General features: G+C 42.1%; 1 protein-coding gene across 4 annotated transcripts; it reads right to left on the reverse strand.

The window, feature by feature from the left end:
* Positions 1 to 569: 569 nt before the first annotated feature.
* LOC306825761 (ELKS/Rab6-interacting/CAST family member 1-like) lies at positions 570 to 18,363 on the reverse strand. 4 transcript variants are annotated; one of them, XM_079346716.1, is made up of 21 exons: positions 18,052 to 18,362; positions 16,132 to 16,929; positions 15,830 to 16,018; positions 12,699 to 12,990; positions 11,741 to 11,868; positions 11,588 to 11,662; positions 11,349 to 11,504; positions 11,081 to 11,248; positions 10,721 to 10,888; positions 9,899 to 10,036; positions 9,612 to 9,752; positions 9,233 to 9,373; positions 8,880 to 9,073; positions 8,224 to 8,235; positions 7,668 to 7,803; positions 7,444 to 7,575; positions 6,325 to 6,485; positions 5,902 to 6,049; positions 4,594 to 4,689; positions 3,441 to 3,626; positions 570 to 3,300 (listed from the first exon to the last, which is right to left on the reverse strand). In XM_079346716.1, exons 2-21 carry the CDS (start codon positions 16,675 to 16,677, stop codon positions 3,163 to 3,165), a joined length of 3,345 nt encoding a protein of 1,114 aa, XP_079202842.1. In that variant the 5' UTR covers positions 16,678 to 16,929; positions 18,052 to 18,362; the 3' UTR covers positions 570 to 3,162. The 4 variants fall into 4 exon arrangements, 2 of the variants coding, with proteins under 2 accessions (XP_079202842.1, XP_079202843.1); XR_013779310.1 differs by lacking the exon at positions 570 to 3,300 and adding an exon at positions 4,324 to 4,402 and having other exon boundaries at positions 3,512 to 3,626; positions 18,052 to 18,363; XM_079346717.1 differs by lacking the exon at positions 8,224 to 8,235.
* Positions 18,364 to 18,898: the final 535 nt, after the last annotated feature.

Below are 18,898 nucleotides of genomic sequence, written 5' to 3' on the forward strand. Positions count from 1 at the left end.
AAATCAAAAGTTAAACCTGTCAATAAGGTGATAAAATAAATCCTGTTTTTTTAGTCAAAATAAAGCAACAGTCACAGCATCCCTTTTATAAAACAAAAAAAACCATCAAGATGATGTACAGTATATATACCCCTTAAATATCTAGAGATGAAAATTACCCAGAGGGTTTGATTCCAGTCTGGTTATGTTAACAAATACAGAAATGTCTTTAAGGAATAAATACAAAATAAGACGTCTCATTGGCAGGTCTGTAGCCAATTAAAAATAGTTTTACATTTCATTAAGTCCTGATGGTTAAGTTTCTCCTTTGTTGATCCTCAGAGGAGAAATGTGTTGTAACTTAAAATTGTTTTCCAACAATCAAAGAGGAAATGAGATGCGACACGTTTTCCTTCCCTTTAAATTCAATAAAAAAACCCAAACCTTTATTTGTCCCTGTGGGGCAATTCAAAGGCACACAGCAGTAAATAAACGACATGCATATGTACTAAAAAATACCTAAAAAAATCTAATACGAGCTTCACTGCAAGAGCACTTCTCTTCAAATTGGTTAAAGAACAGAAGAATCAAGGCTTATAATTTATTTATTTACATTCATACAAAATCCAAATAACTCACAAACATGTCTGTTTATCTTTCCTTTTACACAATATGATTCTTAACACAAACAGAAGGCAGCACATTTCTCGTACAAGAGCAAAACTAAGGAAACAAATCACATGAAGTTGACAGAAGCCCCTGGGTCAGCTCTGTGTTCCTCAAGGAGTGGAGAAAAAGAGATGTTAAGGCAGGAGCACACAGGCCAAAGTAAGGGAAACAAAACACATTCCTCTGAACCAAACTGGGGTTAAAGGGGACACAGAGAAATTGATCTCTAATGACGAATTTAAAAAACAAGCACAAAAATAAGCGTCCAACTAATATCCTCTGAAAACAGAGCCGTGCTGAGTTTTCATTTAAAAAACAATATTACTCCAACCACCCATTTATTGAAATTAAACACAAAGGAGGCTTGTTAGAACACTTTGTGAAGCGGTTTGTCACCGTTTTGTTATACTCGTGATAGTTGGAGACTTATTTTTATCCATCAGGTTGTCTTTGAACTCAACAAATAAAACCATGGACATAACAAGGAGAAAAGACAACACTGATATGTCAGGAGGATAATACATTTACATCACCATATTGTGGAAAAAGATATAAAAGAAATGACCATTAGAAATAAATGCAAGAACTGTACTCTCCCTTCACACAGTCACGGTTTGAAAACATTTGTAGCTCACACGTTATTTTGACACAAGATTTTTGACACTTCTCTGCTCAGTTTGTGCTGAGGACACTTAACTCCACGGTCATTTTGATCAGAGCAGTGTGCTCCTCAAGATTCTGTGCAAACATTCAATGCATATCCATACAGTAAACATTTTCATATATATGTATTATATTTTCATTTATATATATATATCTCTATAGAACATGACTTTCTGCAAGTTATGGCAGTACTGTCACACACGCACATTTTGCCCTGAAGACAAAATTAGACACAAAAGACAACTGCACTGCTTTTAACTTTTTTTTTTTTTTAAAGAATGCACAACACCTTCCACTTAAATCACCTTTATTCAGTCACTGTACGTGTTAAATATCCCGTTATTTACAAACTGATTTAAAAAGTCAAAATCCGCACAAAAGTGACTTGAATTTCCTGTCAACATAGATGCACTTAGTAATTAAAAACCTCAGCCCTGAAGATTTCAAAAAACAAGGAGGTATAACTTGCCTTTTTTCAGTGATCTGAAAAAGACAAAAACAACCGCAAGGAGTGACGAGTTGTCTCTGAAGATTAAGTCAACAAACTTAAAGGTCAGGTGGGCTTAAGTAACACCTATAGAAACTTTGGATGTAACCGAATGATCAGATTTAAAAGTCCCAAACATCATGCCTTAGCACCAATATGACAGAGAAATCCACATCCCTGTGATAGGTCCAGTACTTCTCTGTGAATGCTCCAAGGCCACTAGAACGTTCTCAAATGAATAATTGCATACCTCATAAACAAGTGGACGTCATGTGCAAAACCATCTAAAACTTAATACGTCACCAAGAATGAAAGCTTCATTTATTTATTTTTATTTCTCTCTCTCTCTCTCTCTCATATAGTGTAACTAAAAGGTGACCTTTGATCTATGTCCACAGTCAAGGCCTCGATCCCTCTCTTAGCCACACAGGACACAGTAAAGACGTACCTAACATCTAATTCTGGCTACAACCTTGACCTGGGAGAGGAAACATTTAGAGAAAATGCATTTATTTGGTTTAAGAGTGGCTTTTCCACACGATCTGCCACCAGTAGCTGCAATTTCTAACAAACGGCTGCGACTCAAGCCTCCTAGTTGTGGAACGATACCTAAAATACCAGCAAGCATCGACATGGCTTCATGATTTACCCTCTTCACTCAGCTCCTCTTCGCTCCACTCTGGATTCAGCAGCTCCCGTGGTCTATGACTGAGAGCGTGTTTTTCCTGTGCAGGAATAAGCTTCTTCTGTTTTGCGTTCGACTTCAAAGTCCTGCGAGAAGAGACTAAAGGGCTCAAAGACTGAGATAAAGTGTTGGTGAGGTAACTGTGCTTGATCGTACACTTCCTGCAGTGAGTGAGGACCTCCAGGGAGAGGAAGCATGGCAGTATACTCAAAGACTTTGTGCTGAAGTTTGGTTCTTTTATCTGAATTCCCTCTCTCTCCTCGTTCACCTGTCCTGGACTCAAAGGTGTGCAATTTCATTTTACTTTACCAAGAACAAGAAATCCAATTTGGAGAGTTCACAAATGCTAAATGGTCAGCTTCTGACTTTCTAAGCTGGCTTTTCATGAACCTCAAGTATGCCGTGTCGTGTCTGAAATGAGTACATGTTCTGTTTTTGAACATCTGTAATTTCTTTTTTGCAAGCCTGACGGAGACAAATGACACAGGAACCACTTTAGAGTCTGAGGGTTTGTTTCAGAATGGACAGAAGGAGCGAGGCAGAGAAGCTCAGTCGGGTCAGATAAAGTCCTCTTATCCTTCCAAGAGCATCACTGAGTGGAGGTAGGGCTCCTGGGGCTTAGCTAGAGGTTTATGTGGAGACCAGGGCTCAGCCCCGTTTGTGTCTGAGGTCAGAGTTGTCAGCATGACTCCTCCAGGGCGTTGACTACCTGCTCCAAGATGTCCGGGCAGTAGTCTGCGATCTGCTGGAGAACAGAGTTGGCGTACTCCTGCAGCTCTCCGCTCTCCTTCTCACACACCTCAAGTTCTCGCTCCAACTAGACGGGGAAAAAAAACATTTATTATTTTCTTCTACATTTCAATCCTACTGTCAAGAAAGTGAAGCAGTTTATCAGAAAGAGATGCATGTATGGTATTTGGGGAGATGCAGACAAAGGTCGAGGCCTTCTTCCTCTACCTGCTCGACACTCATCTTCTGGACCTCCTCCTCCCAGTCTTCGGGGTCGTTGTGGTGGTAGTGAGAGGGTGGCGTGAGCTGGCTGAGGATGCTGGGGTCCCGGTCATGGCAGAGGTCTGTCAGGTGGGCGATGTAGAGCTTTAGCTTACTGCGGTTCTGGGAGAGGGCTAGAAGAGGGGTGATCATCTTCGGGGGGGGGAATGACAAGGCGGAGAGTGTGGAAAAAAGAGAGGAAAAAGATAAGAAAAAAAAATCAGATGAGATGAGAAAAAGATGAGAAAAAAAATCATCAAGTTTCAACACAAGACAGATGCTACGTTTTTTTTTGTTTTTTTTAATGTTTGAGCACAATGAAAGACCCACACACAAGACCCCACTCAAATTAATGAAGACACAAAACATCACCACCTGCATGCATTCAAACCCATCACCATCTCCTCTTAGAGCCAACTCCCTAAAGTGTGTTACTGTCGTAAATACTGATTTTCAAAGCATCCAATGCACTTGTTTGTGTGGGTCAAAGTGGAATAAGCTCACGATTCGTTTCAGAGCGGTAGCATGCAAAGCTAAGATGCTTCACGGCCATGAGACTGAGCCAGGATCAAAACCATCTCATCCTATTAACTTGCATGCAAACACGCACTAACAGATCCGTGCCCTCCTTAAGCCACTTAAAGGCAATAACTGAACAGTGTTGTTACAGCATGGGATGAGAGCCCTCACAGAGACACAGAGCAATGAATATACAACGATCATCAACATCATGAAGAAAGGTATGAAATGTGACAAAAGGAGAAAAATAACAAACGGACGAAGAGTGAACATGCCACAGAACAATGAACACGAGCAGTCTGATGGGTTTGGCTTTGTCAAACGAGCTCACCCTTCTGAACAAAAATGGCTGAGAGAGAGAGAGGGGGAGGGCAAAAGGTTGGCTAGGCCCAAATACCCTCCTCATCATCCTTTTAGCCACAAGGTTAGCCGATGGCAGCATTAGGAAAGAACATTTGGTTAGTGTGTAGAAAAAGTCAGAGGAAAACATACATTTCAAAATGTCAGCATCCTCTCGCAACACACATTACTTTGTTAACCCTTCAGAGTCAGAAGTCTGATTAAAAGCTGTGCAGTGACTGTTTATGGTGAGCCGAGGTACCTGATCCGGAGAGGGTTTGTGATTTGTGTGGTCGGGAGCAGTCTTCAGATGGTCATCCTCATAGTTGTCTGCCATCAATTTCATTCTGTTCTGAGTCTGTAAAATAAAGTAATGATGACAAATTTTAATAAGGGCATTCATTAATACACTGGTGTACAGAAGGTTAAAGACAAAACATCTCATTTTTACTAGAAGCCAAAGTGAATCTTTTTGTTCAACCACCAGCCAAAAAACCTGAAAGTGTCTTGAACCAGTGATATTTGGTACGGTTGCTATTAAAGTTAATGTAACCAATAGATTAAGAAATTTTAATTAGTTATCTTTTCACCCTATTCAGTGTCATGAAGGAGCAGAAGTAGATAAGTGATGTCATAAACCAAGAAAAATTTGGGGTGCCAGTTTAGCTCAGTCAGTAGAGCAGGCGGCCCACATACAGAGGCTAAGATCTTTGAACCATTGCTAAATTTGACTACAACTCCCAGCACAAGCTTCCAGCAGATCTACCAAACTCTCTCCACCCAACATGTCCTGTTTCCTTATGCCTGTCCCATCAAAAACAAAAACAAAAAAACAGTCAAAAACTAGTGTTAAAAAAAGAAATGATGGGGCGCCGGTGGCGCAGCGGCAGCGCACGCGTCCCATATAGCGAGGCTTTGCTCCTCGCGCGGGCGACCCGGGTTCGCGTCCGGCCTGTGGCCCATTTCCCGCATGTCTCTCCCTGTTTCCGACTCTATCCACTTTCCTCTCACTATCAATAAAGGCCAAAAATAAATCTATAGAAAATAAATAAATAAAAAAAAAAAAAGAACTGATATGAAGCTGGACTGGATAAATGTTCTCCTATGTAATCCTAGGCTGGATTAGTACAATGAAGCTGCAGCTGTACAAATGCTCTTTATCACAGAAAACCCAGAATGTTTATAGAAACTTTTTGTTTATTGCTTTAAAAGATGTTGGCTTGTATGAGTCAGCTGTGCTTTTTAATATACACCATCAGATGCTACATGACGTGATGAATGGCTTCAATTTAAGTGTTTATTTATATTTTCAAATAAAGAGGTCAAAATCTAATTTGAGGTAAAAAAAAATTAAAAAATGTGGAAAAAATATATAATAACGTGGAACACCCATACAGGAAACCGAAAACAGGATTTTAAATGAGATTTGAATGGCAGCTGTGTTAGAATAAACTCCGATGAACTGTAATCTAATATCTGATGTCCTGTCAACTTCCTACTTCAGAACATATTTTGTACAAGTCACATTTAGGAGATCATTTCAAGGCTCCCTGGATGAAACTCCACCCACCTGCTGCTTCAGCTGCTGTACAAGTCTGTCCTTCTCCCGCTTCAGCAGGGCCACCTCGTCCTGGGTCTTTTTCTTTTTCGAAGAGGACAACTCCAGCAGGGCAATGTTAGCGTCCTTCTCGCTGATAGCAGCCAACAGCGCCTCCTGTCTGTGAGGTGAGGGTGAATTGACATGACATTTAACCAAGCAAGTCAATAGCTCAGTTATCATTTATTATTCATGCTGTAAATCATTCTGCCAGCTGGAGAAGGCTAAAAATGGATGACATTTCACAAGATGAAAGTGGGGTAATCGATAGTCCTGGATTGACTCCACCCTACCGTGTATGGTGTGTGTGTGTGTGTGTGTGTGTGTGTGTGTGTGTGTGTGTGTGTGTGTGTGTGTGTGTGTGTGTATTTGTTCGAAAGTGCGTGCATTTCTTACTTCATCTCCAGCACCTCCTCCAGGTGTTTCCTGCGCTCCGCCCGCAGGGTGGAGAGGTGGGCCTCTTTCTCACACAGAGACTGCTGGGTGGAGGCCAGCTTAGCCCTCATGGACTCCAGCTCCTGCTTCACCTTCTCCATGGCCCCCAGCAGCTCCTCCATCTGGGAACACACACATGTACATATGAATACATGACCACAATTCCATTGCGAATAGATAATAACAGAAACTTTAAGCAAGGGTGAAGGCATGTGACTTTTTATGCAAAAGATTTTTTAAACTATAAAAAGGAGGCAGCAGAATATATGTGCCAGGGAGGACTATGGGTCACTTTAAGCACAAGTAACCTTAAACTACAGAACTGAATTTCATTTACCTGTTATTTCTTTGAAAAAGGTACAACCGTACCGCCATTACATATTAATGCTCTAATAACAATCGACTGTATAAAAGGGAGACTAAATCTTTCCCCACACTGATCAATTTCATTTGTTACTTGTCGTACGAACCAGCAATTAATCAACGACACGTCTCATAATCAAACAGCAGGTAAACAAAATAACACGGGAGTTACAGTATACAGGCTGGAAACAGCAACACCGTACAAAATAATGCAATCCAACAACATCCATCTCAAAAGGCCCTCAGAATGCTCAAACTTTACAAAAGCATCGATTCCAGGGTTGTTGTTAAGGAACTGCATGAAATGTTCAAGTGTTGCTGTTACTGTGTCCACCCTCGTGAGCGATGTCGCTCACTGACGGCGGTCACACAAACCGGGCTCGTACCTTGGACAACTTTAAGAGGGCGAGGTTGGACTCATGCATTGGTTTGAGTGAGTGCTTCTGAGAGGCAGTGTGTAGCAGAGAGAAAACGAGAGAAAACAACAAGCAGAGATGAAAGAACTGAGAAAGAGACAGAGGCCAGAGGAGAGTGAGGGAGGTGAAGAGAGGATGAAAAACACCATAAAAAGGGCGAGATAGTAAGAATCTACAATTACATGAAGGAGCTTCTTTTGTGTTTGAATATGTTTAGAAATGTTCAGTAGGAGTGATCATGAGTTTGTATTTCTTTAAAGCAAATGTGTGTGTGTGTGTGTGTCGGTCGAGGTTTGTGTACCTGCTTCTCCTGAAGGGACCGAGCAGCCTCCTCTTGAGCCAGTACCATCTCTCGCTCTGCTGTGATCTGAACGCTCTCTCGCAGGGCCTCCTCCAGCTCTTCTATGCGCTCAGATTTCAGACGCAGAGAGTCCTTTAGAACGGTAGGAGCAGGAGAAGGGCACATTAGAGTCGAGTTAGAGATCTTGATGGTTTGTAAGAGAACTGGTGAAATCAGCGCCACACCTTCACCTGCTGGGAGCTCTCGGACATGTTGTCCTCCCTCTTCCTGGCCTCCTCCACCAGTCGAGCGTTCCGACTCTTCTCCACCTGCTCCTTGTGCTTCAGAGACACCACCTTCTTTGTCTGGTCCTTCATCTGCCTGCAGGGACACCATGCGATACATGGGAGGTGTCACACAAGACACTTGACTTTTGTCATTATTATTACAAGAAAAGAAACGGGGGGCACAAAAATGGCCACAAGCATTTCCAAATGAAGTCATATGAACAAAATGAGATTAACAACCATACAGCCTTACAGAATCACTTTGGTAAGACTGATGAGAGCTTTACAAAGTCTCAATGTTAGACTGTGAAGCTGAAAAAAAGATGAAAAATGATTATAACAAGAACTGTAGGGAGAAACTAAGCGTTTAATAGGTTGGGACAGGGCAACTGTCTGCTTCACTTTGATATCAAGAGGAAGGAGGGGAACAGAAATATAAGGGTGTGAAAAATGAAAGAATGATCAAAAAAAATAAAGAGGGCTCTGGGAGAAAAGTTCAAGGACAAATACTGACCTGGAGGTCAAGCTGGTAAGGTGAGAGATTCCAGAGGTAAAGACAAGAACGCAGCAGAGAGATAATAAAAACATTCAATAAAAGAAGAAGAGTTGAAGACACAGAGAAAGACGGTGGTGGGGATGTTAACATCTCCATTAGCTGCATCCAAGAGTTATTCTTCCCGGGGTCCACGGAGTTCGTCTTTGACCGCTGTGTCACGCACATGTACCACCAACAATTGCTATAGAAATACATTCAAGTTGCCTAGGCTATCATTTTTAGCCGCATCTACTAGCTTTTTAGCTACAAGTCTGCTCATTACAGTTAGCACAATCAGCTTTCAAAGTCATATTTCTCAGTTGTTTAAATGGCAGAGTCCACCAATATTCACCATACTCAATTTCTGGTGGGTAACATTCTCGTCAGTGTCGTAAATTTACTTTAGAAAAGTATATAGTCATGCACATCCAAGCTAACCGGTCCTACAACAAGTAGCAATAACAGCAAAAGCCTCAAGTTATTCAAAACTTCTGTCGCACCCTGTCACATTGTGATAAAAGACACTTGTTATTCCAGAGCTATTACACTCAAAAGAAACATGAATTAAACACCACATGTTCACATCTTGACACATAGTGCAAAGTCGCTGGCATACTGTACATATTCCCACCCACCTCTCCAGCTCATTGATCTTTTTGTCCTTGTCATTCTTCTCATTCTCCATTTCCCGAAGGATCTCCAGCAGGCGGTCCACCTCAGCCTGAGCCTTCCCAGAGTCCTCCTTGTGGCGAGCCACTTCCTGTTCCAGATTCTTAATGCGCTCAGCCAGCTCAGTGTTTGCCTGAGCCTCCAGGGCTGCATTTTGAGCCTGAGGAAATCAACAGTGTCAGTGCAGGGATAGTGTTACTCACTTTAGCTTCTTGCTGTTAGTAATGAGATGTGCACAAATTCACAAAAATATATTATTGGGATTGAGTCGGATCCCGCTGAACTGGCAGATTTTTTTGTTTTTGTTTTAGGATCTCACTCTTTTCAGATGGTTCTCCAGTTTGAGGCACTCCTCCTTCTTCTGCTCCAAGTTGATCTCCATACTCTTGAGCTTGGAGTCCTTCTTGAGCCCAGATGAGGCCAGGGAAGATGCATGCTCCTTAAGGTCCAACAGAGATGTCTGCATATACACACACACACCCACATACAAAGGAATAAAGATAGACCTGTTCAAGCATATCAAACCAACAGTCTGGGACTGAGGAGACTGAAAATACATAAAATCCAGTACAGGCCTCTATGACTCATCGCAAAGTGAGAATAATGGAAAAAAACTGATGCTCATCTCTGGTTTCCCTGTATTTATAGAATCACAGTAAGCAGGAGTGTAAGCATGTGTTTATGCATCTCTTTCTCACCTCTCTGTCTGAAAGGTCTCCCTGCAGTAAGCTCAGTCTCTCCTTCAACTCTTTCAGTTCCTTCTTGTTGCAGTCGAGCTCCTCCGTCTTTTCCCGGTCGTCTCTGTCTCGCTGCTCCTTTAGACGTTCGATGATGCGCTCCTAGAGAGGACGAGGAGGAGGAGGAGGAGGAGGAGGAGGTGATGAAAGCAATCACACAAGCTGCCTTCTAAATAACTTTTCTGAGCAACCAGACGCACTGCAACAAAAGGAACACACACAAACAAATGAAGTCAACAAATCCTCACCTTTTCTGCAAGAGACTCCTCCAGTGTGGTGAGAGCTGTGTCAGTATTGGAAGTGTCTGCCTGCAAAGACTTCACTCTCTCCTTCAGGCTGCTCATCTGCTTCTCCTTGTCCCTCAGCTGCTCCTGCAAGTTCTCAATCTGCAGAGAAACACAAGCAACCGTCAGTACTAGGGCCCGACCGATATGGGATCTTTGGCGAGGACATCTATATTATGGATTAAAAAATAATAATAATAATCTGATACATCTGTCAATATCTTCGACCTTTAAAGATAGATAAACATAGAAATACACATTTATTGCCTTGATCCCACACATTCAGTTATCAAACATTTTAGGAAAATATATATAATGAAGAAAAGATGGTCAGCCAACTGGGAAGTTACTGTTCATGTACATGCATCACAACTCGACACTCTGTAGATTGAGGTTATTTGTTGTAATCCATCTAGCACACTATGATGGTGAAAGAGAACTGCTAGTGTAATACAGTGAAATTTAAAAAAAATGCTATTTGACTGGTGAATAAATCTCATAGTATCAGCGCATATCTATAATAAAATTAACCAATACATATAGTCACTTGATATGGTAACATCGGTCGATATTGGCTGACCAATTCATCGGTCGGGCTCTAATCAGTACTGCTGAAAATCAAACCCTGGACACACATTCTGTGGACTGATTGAAAATCAAACCCTGGACACACATTCTGTGGACTGATTGAAAATCAAACCCTGGACACACATTCTGTGGACTGATAAGAATATTTCCTGAGGTTTATTTCAGACAACACAAGAAACGGCTCTCAGTCCAAATCACCTTCTTCTGTAGCACATTCACTTTGCGCTCCTTGACCTCCAGCATGTCCTTCAGGTCGTGGATCTCCCCGTTCAGTGTGCCCTTCTCCTCGGACATTTCTTGTATCTGCTTGCTTTTCTTATTCAAAGTTGCCTCCTTCTCTTCCAGCCGCAGGCGTAAGGCATCCACCTGGCCAGGAAATAATTGAACCCAAATCAGCCAAAAAGCGAAGTTTTAAAAAACGTCTTTGTGACATTGAGTGCGTTTTTTTAGTGCTGTTAGTCACAAATCCTGGTGCAGCACATGTTCCTTTACAGTACCTGCTACTCCACAATCCTCTCTGTGAATGAGTGTATGGAAATGTATATGTGTCTACCCTACCTCTGTTTGTAAGATGGCAGCTCGCTGCTCCTTGGCAGTGAGGGACTCCTTGAGGACTTCGATGTGCTGCTTGCTGTCTGAGAACTGGTTGTTGAGCGTCTCCAGTTTGGTCTGCAAACCAAGAAGCTCAGTATCTTTTCTGGAGAGGTCCTGCTTCACCTGCTCCATCTGTCATTTAAAAAAAAAAAAAAAAAAAGACCAGGGGGTTAAACATGAAACGACCGAACACAACATCAGGTCAATGTCACTAAACTCAGTAATCTCAGACCTTGTTCTTCATGAACTTGGTGTGGCTGCGGTACACTTCCATCTGCTTCATCTCCTCCTGACGCTCCTCACAGCTGAGGAGTCCATTCGATTTCATCATCAGCAGCTCCTCCTCCATGTCTCTCAAGTTCCGTTCCATTGAGTTGAGTTTTGCATCCTATGTTCAATGGAGAGAATGCAAAAATGTGACCGACAAACGCCAACAAACATACTCATACACAACTCTCCGTGAAAGCTCACCTTCATGTCGATGACAGTCTGCAGAGCCTTGGTTTTGGTCGACTCTGGGGTTCCTTCATATCGACGGTGCAGCTCCTGTATGTACAACATGAGAATATGTAGAAAATTCAAAAGAGAAAGGCAAATGATACATCTTCCAAGACTGGACCTTACTTCTCTTAGTGCATTAATCTCTCGCTCTCTCTGGTCCAGTAAACTCTCGAGGTGATGCCTGTGCATCTCTGCATCAGCCAGTCTCCTAGTCCGCTCCTGGTCCTCCTCGGATGCCTTCGCAGATGGCCCTAGAACACAACACAAACAACTTAAGGATAAACTTTATTGATCCCCCAATGGGGGAAATTTGGTGGAAACGTGTTTCCAATATTAAAGCACGGAGAGAGATATTTAAGTCATCTTATGGTACCGTTGAGTCGATGTAAAAGTGTTGCTTGGAATTAAAAACCTGTAATTTATGCTTCGGGCAAAAGGTCAATCAATCCTTGCAGGAAATTATATCTAAAGCTAATGTGTTCACAACTTCACAGTCAACGTGATGCTGTCACAAAAAACAAGTAGCTAGCGTGCACAGAACTGAATTGCTAACTTGTTTGACTTAATTTGCACAACATATTCAATGATTTCAAAATTGTTTACTTCTGAACTTTCTTGCATCTGTGTAATCCCTGGTTATTGTGCGTCTCCAAGACCGTACCATGAAAATATTTTGGGAGACACAAGTCTTTGCGTGACGCTCTCCGCCGTCACTGACCTATGAAGCATTCTTGGGTTTAAAGCATGCATTGTGGTTTGTTTATGGAGCACATAAAACCCATATTTGTCAAGTGGAAGAGAGCACTTGGGTGGAGCTGAGAGGGGAACAGGCAAGTGGCAAAAGTAGAAGTGACAGCCTGAGACCAAAACCTTTGAGCAAGAACAGTTTGGATTTTGTTTTTCCAAAGAGTTTTTCTCGTTGCTGGCTTTACTTAAACACTGTTTTGGACAATAATCTGAATCTGTTGTCTAAATGAAGAACTGCTCAGTAGAACAGATGTGCTTTGGCTTCACCACTAAGCCTGCTTTATATGAATCAGATCAAATCTGTGCTGTGCCACTCTCAGGGGCTCAAAGCTACCTTTGCTCTGAAGCATCTCCAGCAGTTTCTTGATGGACTCATCCCTGGCTCCCAGGGTCTGCTTCTGCGTGTCGATCCTCAGCTCCATTTCCTCCAGGGTCTTTCTAAGGAGAAAAAGCTCTTTGGCCTGCCTCTCGTGCTCGGCATGGAGCCGCCTGTAGTTCTCCTCTGAGGGTTCAGAAGACAGCGCCAGGTCCCGGCTTTGGCTGGTGGGATCTTGCTGAAAGAGCTGGTTAAGGTCTCTTTGGATCCTCAGCTCATCCTGGAGAGCCTGAACCGTCATCTGGAGGTGCTACAGGACAAAAAAACATACATTTGGTACCCCTCAACTGTTTGCAGGGACTTTATTATTGAGAGATTTACTTGTATGTGACATTTTTTGACAAATGTAATAATATGGGTGCTTCTTCAACGCCACTTTAGGATAGGGTCAGAGTGCTGTTTTACAGCCTGTTTAAAATCAGCCTTTAGTCATGACTGAATATTCAGTAATGCCCTGACAGATACACCCCCAGCAGCCGGGCATTGTGGACAGTGTTCTGTTTCATGCGCAGAGAAATACAAGTGGTGAAACACAATCAGCCCAGTATAGTGTTGCATTGTTTGTGGCATCTGACGCCACGAACACTCGGAGATGCAGCAAGACAGCAACACAAGGCCGTGTGACACTCTGCTCTGACAATGAGCTGTGTGAGTTTTCAGCAGAACAAACAGAGAAGTCAGTGTCTGCCATCACTTCTCTCTGTGCTTCTCTTCTCCTTCTGCAGCCCCCTCCCCTCCTTCTTTATTCTCTCCTACACACACACACACACACACCTTGCCTTGTCTCAACTTATCCCCTCCTTCCAACACTCTCACCTCTCCTCTCCTTAACGCTCCCTTTGCATGACACTCTCCACCCTGTGACTAAGGCTGACTCATTGCTCTGACTGCACTGTCAACCCCCCCCCCCCCTCCCTATAGTACATACACAGTGTGATGCATGCACAGACAAGTACGTAAACACGCACACACCTTCTGCCTCTCTCAGCCCCCATATTCTCACCTTTTCTGCCTGAGCAGAGATAAAAGTCAGGTCTCGGAGGAGAGAGCACAAGTAGGAGAGATGTGATGCTCAAGACTCCGAACTCTAAGTCACAGCAATACAGAGCATACAGAAGCCAAACTCAGGTCCTCTACTTCAATTGACCCTCAGTTCGCAAGCCTGAATATTAAAGACGCGCAGTACGTTTTGTAGTCTCGCACGTTCATAGACTCCAAAAACCTTGATACAAATGTGTAAGGACTCGCTTTTCAAAACATCTGTTGATATTTTGTTGTCATTAAGACATTAGCAAGAAGCAAGTGTTTATCTCTTGAAATGCAAAAGGGAAGATAAAAGACATTTTTATACATCTATAGACCGTCTACTTCTTTATTTACTGAGCTGAGGTGAATGCATCCTTTTTGTAGCAATGATTTTGGCCAGCATAGAAACTCATCCAAATGATAAATATAGATGTTACACAGCAGTGGAAACTGATGAATGCTCAGTGGGCTGGACTTGCATTAAATGAGAAGACGAACTGAAGCTGTAATTAGCCCAGTGCCTTTCAGTGTGTGTGTGTGTGTGTGTGTGTGTGTGTGTGTGTGTGTGTGTGTGTGTGTGTGTGTGTGTGTGTGTGTGTGTGTGTGTGTGTGTGTGTGTGTGTGTGTGTGTGTGTGTGGGAGGTGAAGGCTGACATATGAAAGCAGACATCTTTAAATTACAGCCCCCACTGATTAGCCCTGCACTGGTGGGGCATTACTGGGAATTCGTCCACTTTGCAATTCTGCACCTCAGCTGGAGTGAAAACAGCCAATTATTCAGATGTAGCCATCTATTAAGAATTACACTGAAACAATCACACTCTTCATTAAAGAAACTTAATTTACCCAAATCCCTAAACCTCCCACTGGTCAAAGAGCATTTACTGATATTTATTCACTTATTTTTGTTATTAATTGTTGATACACGTTTAGAAATTCAGAGTGCAAACATAAATGGGGATTTCTGTTATTGTCAGTGGCCAGTCACCAACAAGGAGCCCTCCGTCACCATTTCAAAGCCGCTGCCATCCAAAAAAACTAATGTTTCAGTACCAATCAACATTTATTAGATGCCTGGGGTTTATTATAAAAACAAGTCATCAACCATCATTGTTTAACTCTGGACTTTGCCATATGCCAGTTTGGTTGCCATCACACCAACCCCAGCACATGGAGTAAGATTACGTGTGTGCAAACTGATACACACTGCTTAACACAATTTAGATCGAGGGCTAAGGGACAGAAATATTTGTGAAAACTATACTCTAAACAGTTAGGATCTGATGATATGAAGCGTTTTGGATGACCAGCAGAAATGATTTAATGAGACTTCTAAACGTGATGCTGAAAATTAATGGAACTACTGTATACATGCGAGAACCTTCACTCTGTGTTAAGCAAAGTCAAAAGGGACTGGAATGAAGAAGAATCTCTATAAAAGCTTACTGAATTAAAAAAGTATCAGAAGGAATAAAAGCTATCAACATCAATGTATGAACAGGTTGTACAGTACATGTAAACACTCGGACTCTGAGATTCAGTTAGAAAAGATCTTTAGAGTTTAAAAATGTTCCTCTGTTTTATAAATGTACACTCTGTCTTTATTTTGCCACATCCCTTGATGTGTGATTTACCCCATGAAAACATTACATTTTAATCATTTGAAAGGCATGTTATCAAAATGTTACAAAAAGAGCATTATTTCTTCTTCTGAAAAACAACCCGTTTGTTTCGTACTTTCTGCAGTTGGATATCTCATTTAAACAAACATTGCTCTAAATGTGAATTTACTCCATCTTTCTATTCTTTTCAAAAACACAACAATTCCTATACAGACGCACAAAAGCAGCCACTAGGCATACGGCATGTGTCATCTATTGAGCATGCACATATAGGAGCGTATAAGAGGATTAACTGGATGCTCAAAAACGAACCTATGCAAAGAGAAGAATAAGTGAAACACACGTAAGCTGACACACTGGAAGAAATACATGCAGCCAACACTTTCAGCCCAGGCACATTGCTATTTCTACACAAATTAAATTAAAAAATGTCTCACTCACCTGTGCTTCATCTTGAATAACACGATATTGTTCTTTCCAGACAGTGATCTTAGACACCTCGTCTTTTCTAAGGGCACGCTCCTTTTTTAATTCGGGGCTCCAGAAGGTCTTGATAGAATTCATTGAGGAGCTAAGCTTGCTCTCCTTCACTTCCACTTCTCGCCGCAGCAGCTCGTTCTCACGCAGCACCTAAGAAAGCAGGAGAAAGGGGAGGCATATAAAAATTGTATCAGGTGTGGTCTGTTGAAGATGGCAAGAACACTTTCTTTTTTCTTTTTTTTTTTAATACTGGGATAACATACCTCTTTTAGCTGAGCCTGTAGATCAAGTATGGTGTTGTCTCTGGCCTGCCTCAGAGAATGGGGCACAGTGGAAGCCATGTGGTGGTCCCCAAAAGCTAGTGCATCACCTGCCATCATGCCTGCTGGCAGTACAGTATTGGCAGGCACTGAGGTGGAGATGTTGGGTGTGCTAGCAGCCACAACTCCACTGTTGCTGCTCCTTGATCCATATGCCACCCTTTGCCTTCCCATTGTCGTCACTGTCCCACCACTTTTGGGAAGATGGTCACCTGCCATGGCAACCTCATTGTCGCTGAGATACATTGGTCCTGAGGTGGCATATGCAGCGTTGAGTGATTGGATATTCTCCATGGATAACGTCTTGCCTCCAGCTCCTCCAGGACCCCCTCCACTACCTCCGGTGCTGTTGGTGCGACGGTGCCCCATCCGAGGAGACCGTGGAAGGCGAGGGGAACGACCTGATCCCTGGTTACCGGTACCACCTCCATCTCTTCCTCCACTATGGTTGGCATCCCCTCTGCTGACAGAGCGAGCGCTGCCGTACATCTTGAAGAATGGAGCTGACAGCAAAACGTAAAATATGACCTCAACAATTGGTGTTTAGTCTTGGTGATTTTGTGTTTGTCACTTCACCAGTTATGTGAATATGTCTTGGTAGGACTACTTCAACTGGAGATGGTGGGCACAATGTTCATGGTAAAATAGACGCCCAGTGCACGCCACTCTCAGACAGACAATGCTTCCAGTCTTCCCTCCTTCAACAGGAGCTACCCAGTGTTATGAATAATGTCCTAAATCCTGTAAATAAAACACAAGTTGTTCACTCTAAATACAACTGCACATATACAAAGCATCTGTAATCAGATATAGACATGTGAATGTTGACTAAACTAAAGTAGTTCAGAATAAAACTTTGAATATCGATGCAAAACAAAACAATGCAGAATGTTTCTTATGTGCAGTTTTGGGTTCACTTAAGGTTATTTAATGGGTCCCTCCATTTCTAGTAAAAGGTTAGTAGTACATTACATGCCTGTCTGTTACATGTAGCAGCCAAATAATGACTATAGATATCCACCCTGTGATAATCTTTGACTGCATTAACTGGATTGCCCTCATGCAGTACAGACAGAGGTGTAACTGTATTGAGTCATGAGCTTAAGTCTACTCCGGTGGTTCCTTTATAACTGGCTGTACCATGACTGTAGACCATTTCTAAAGACTGATTTCAGGTTGATCGGTTAATGTATTGTCGTTTATCCTTTGCCGGATCTTTCATTCAGACTGTCGACAAATGTTTGTGACAATGTGAGTTAGGTTGTTTTCGACTTTACGTTCAGCTCGGTCATTTAACGTGAACAGCCTGCGTGGCCTCGCTAGCAGCGAGACGTTAACATAACGGCTAAGGACTGGATTTTTGTAACCTTTAAAAAAACATTTAACGTTTCTGTTTACTTTAAATCGTGTTAAAAATGCCTCGTAAATATAACATGCCGACCAATTCTTAGATCCTAAAATATTTTCCCAATGTGCTGACGCTGTGTGGATGAAGCTAACAAGGGAGGAAAATGGGATTGACAATGGTGGACGTTGCAAGAAAAAAAATTCTGCTTGTAAAATTGTACACAAATATTAATAATAGCCCTTTAGTTGGAGAGTTGAATTTTTGATGTGATATTCTCTATATAATACAGTCAAAATGGGGCACATTCAACCCTTTTTTAAAGTATTTTGCACAATCCTAGCGACAGAGTCTAGGGTCTGCGTTGGAGACACCCACATCAAAGATCCATGTTACTCCACCTCTTTTACATTTAAGAGTCTCTCAATTCAGAGGTCCGCATATATATCTGTTACTCTTGTCAGAAATCAAGGAGACAACGTAATTACAAAATGTGCATCCGTTTAACTTCAGCTCACCTTGACATATAGAGGCCAGTCCGTCCAATGTATGTGGTCAAGCAGGACCTCTATTTGTTTCCCTCGCTAACACAATAGCCAGCGGAAAGATCATCTCCAAACAATCTACCTTTAGTCGTTGTCTGGTGGACGTCAAACTGTTGTCACTAATAAATCCTCTTGGCTGCAAAAACCGTCGTTTTGCGTTAATAACTCCATAGATGCCTGTCTGATTTTCCCATCTTTTTGCCAGCAGTACCAGCGGCTCAAGAGAGCCAGGGCGCCTGAGTGACGTCAAAGCTGCTGTGCGCGTTCACGACGCTCTTCTTCGCCACGCTTGAGTTTTGAACGCGCGGCCGCGAGCTTCTGGTGAGGGGCTGTATCGTCATGACCAGGAGCAAAAAGCACACCTACCAACATTTTGGCAAAAATTGCATACATTTTAAAGAAAAATAATGAAACAATATAAGTCATGATCGCACCTAAGCGTTTTCAAAACAAAAAAAATAGTCAGAAGCAACTAATGCGAATAGTTTTGTTTTGACCTAAATGATGAATATATTACTCTTAAGCTTACTATACTAGTGGATTACACTTTTATTTGACTAATATTTAATGTTGCGCAATGAACAAATAAATGGTATGAAAATTATTAAATGAGGTGTCGTTTATTAGGATGTTGTTTACACCAGGAGGGGGCGGTACTTGCATGTGAGAAAATGTTATCTGTTATCTGGCCCCTTCAGTCGAAGTGTTATAGTGTGGTTTATTGTTGTCACAGAATACAATATTTTCCTTTTTACCCTCGTTTGCATTCGGAACAAGTCTAAAAAAGAGATCCGATGCACTGGAGGCTTACTTTGAATAT

Source organism: Symphodus melops, assembly GCF_947650265.1.
Source record: "Symphodus melops genome assembly, chromosome: 6".
NCBI classification, from domain to species: Eukaryota; Metazoa; Chordata; class Actinopteri; order Labriformes; family Labridae; genus Symphodus; species Symphodus melops.

Coding starts and splice junctions, on each gene's coding strand:
- LOC306825761 (XM_079346716.1), bottom strand. CDS start 16,677: ATGTACGGCAGCGCTCGCTCTGTCAGCAGAGGGGATGCCAACCATAGT. Junction 9,074..9,232: donor TGGAGAACCATCTGAAAAGA/GTGAGATCCTAA, acceptor TGATTTCCTCAG/GCTCAAAATGCAGCCCTGGA. Junction 3,627..4,593: donor ACAAACCCTCTCCGGATCAG/GTACCTCGGCTC, acceptor CCCCCCCCGAAG/ATGATCACCCCTCTTCTAGC.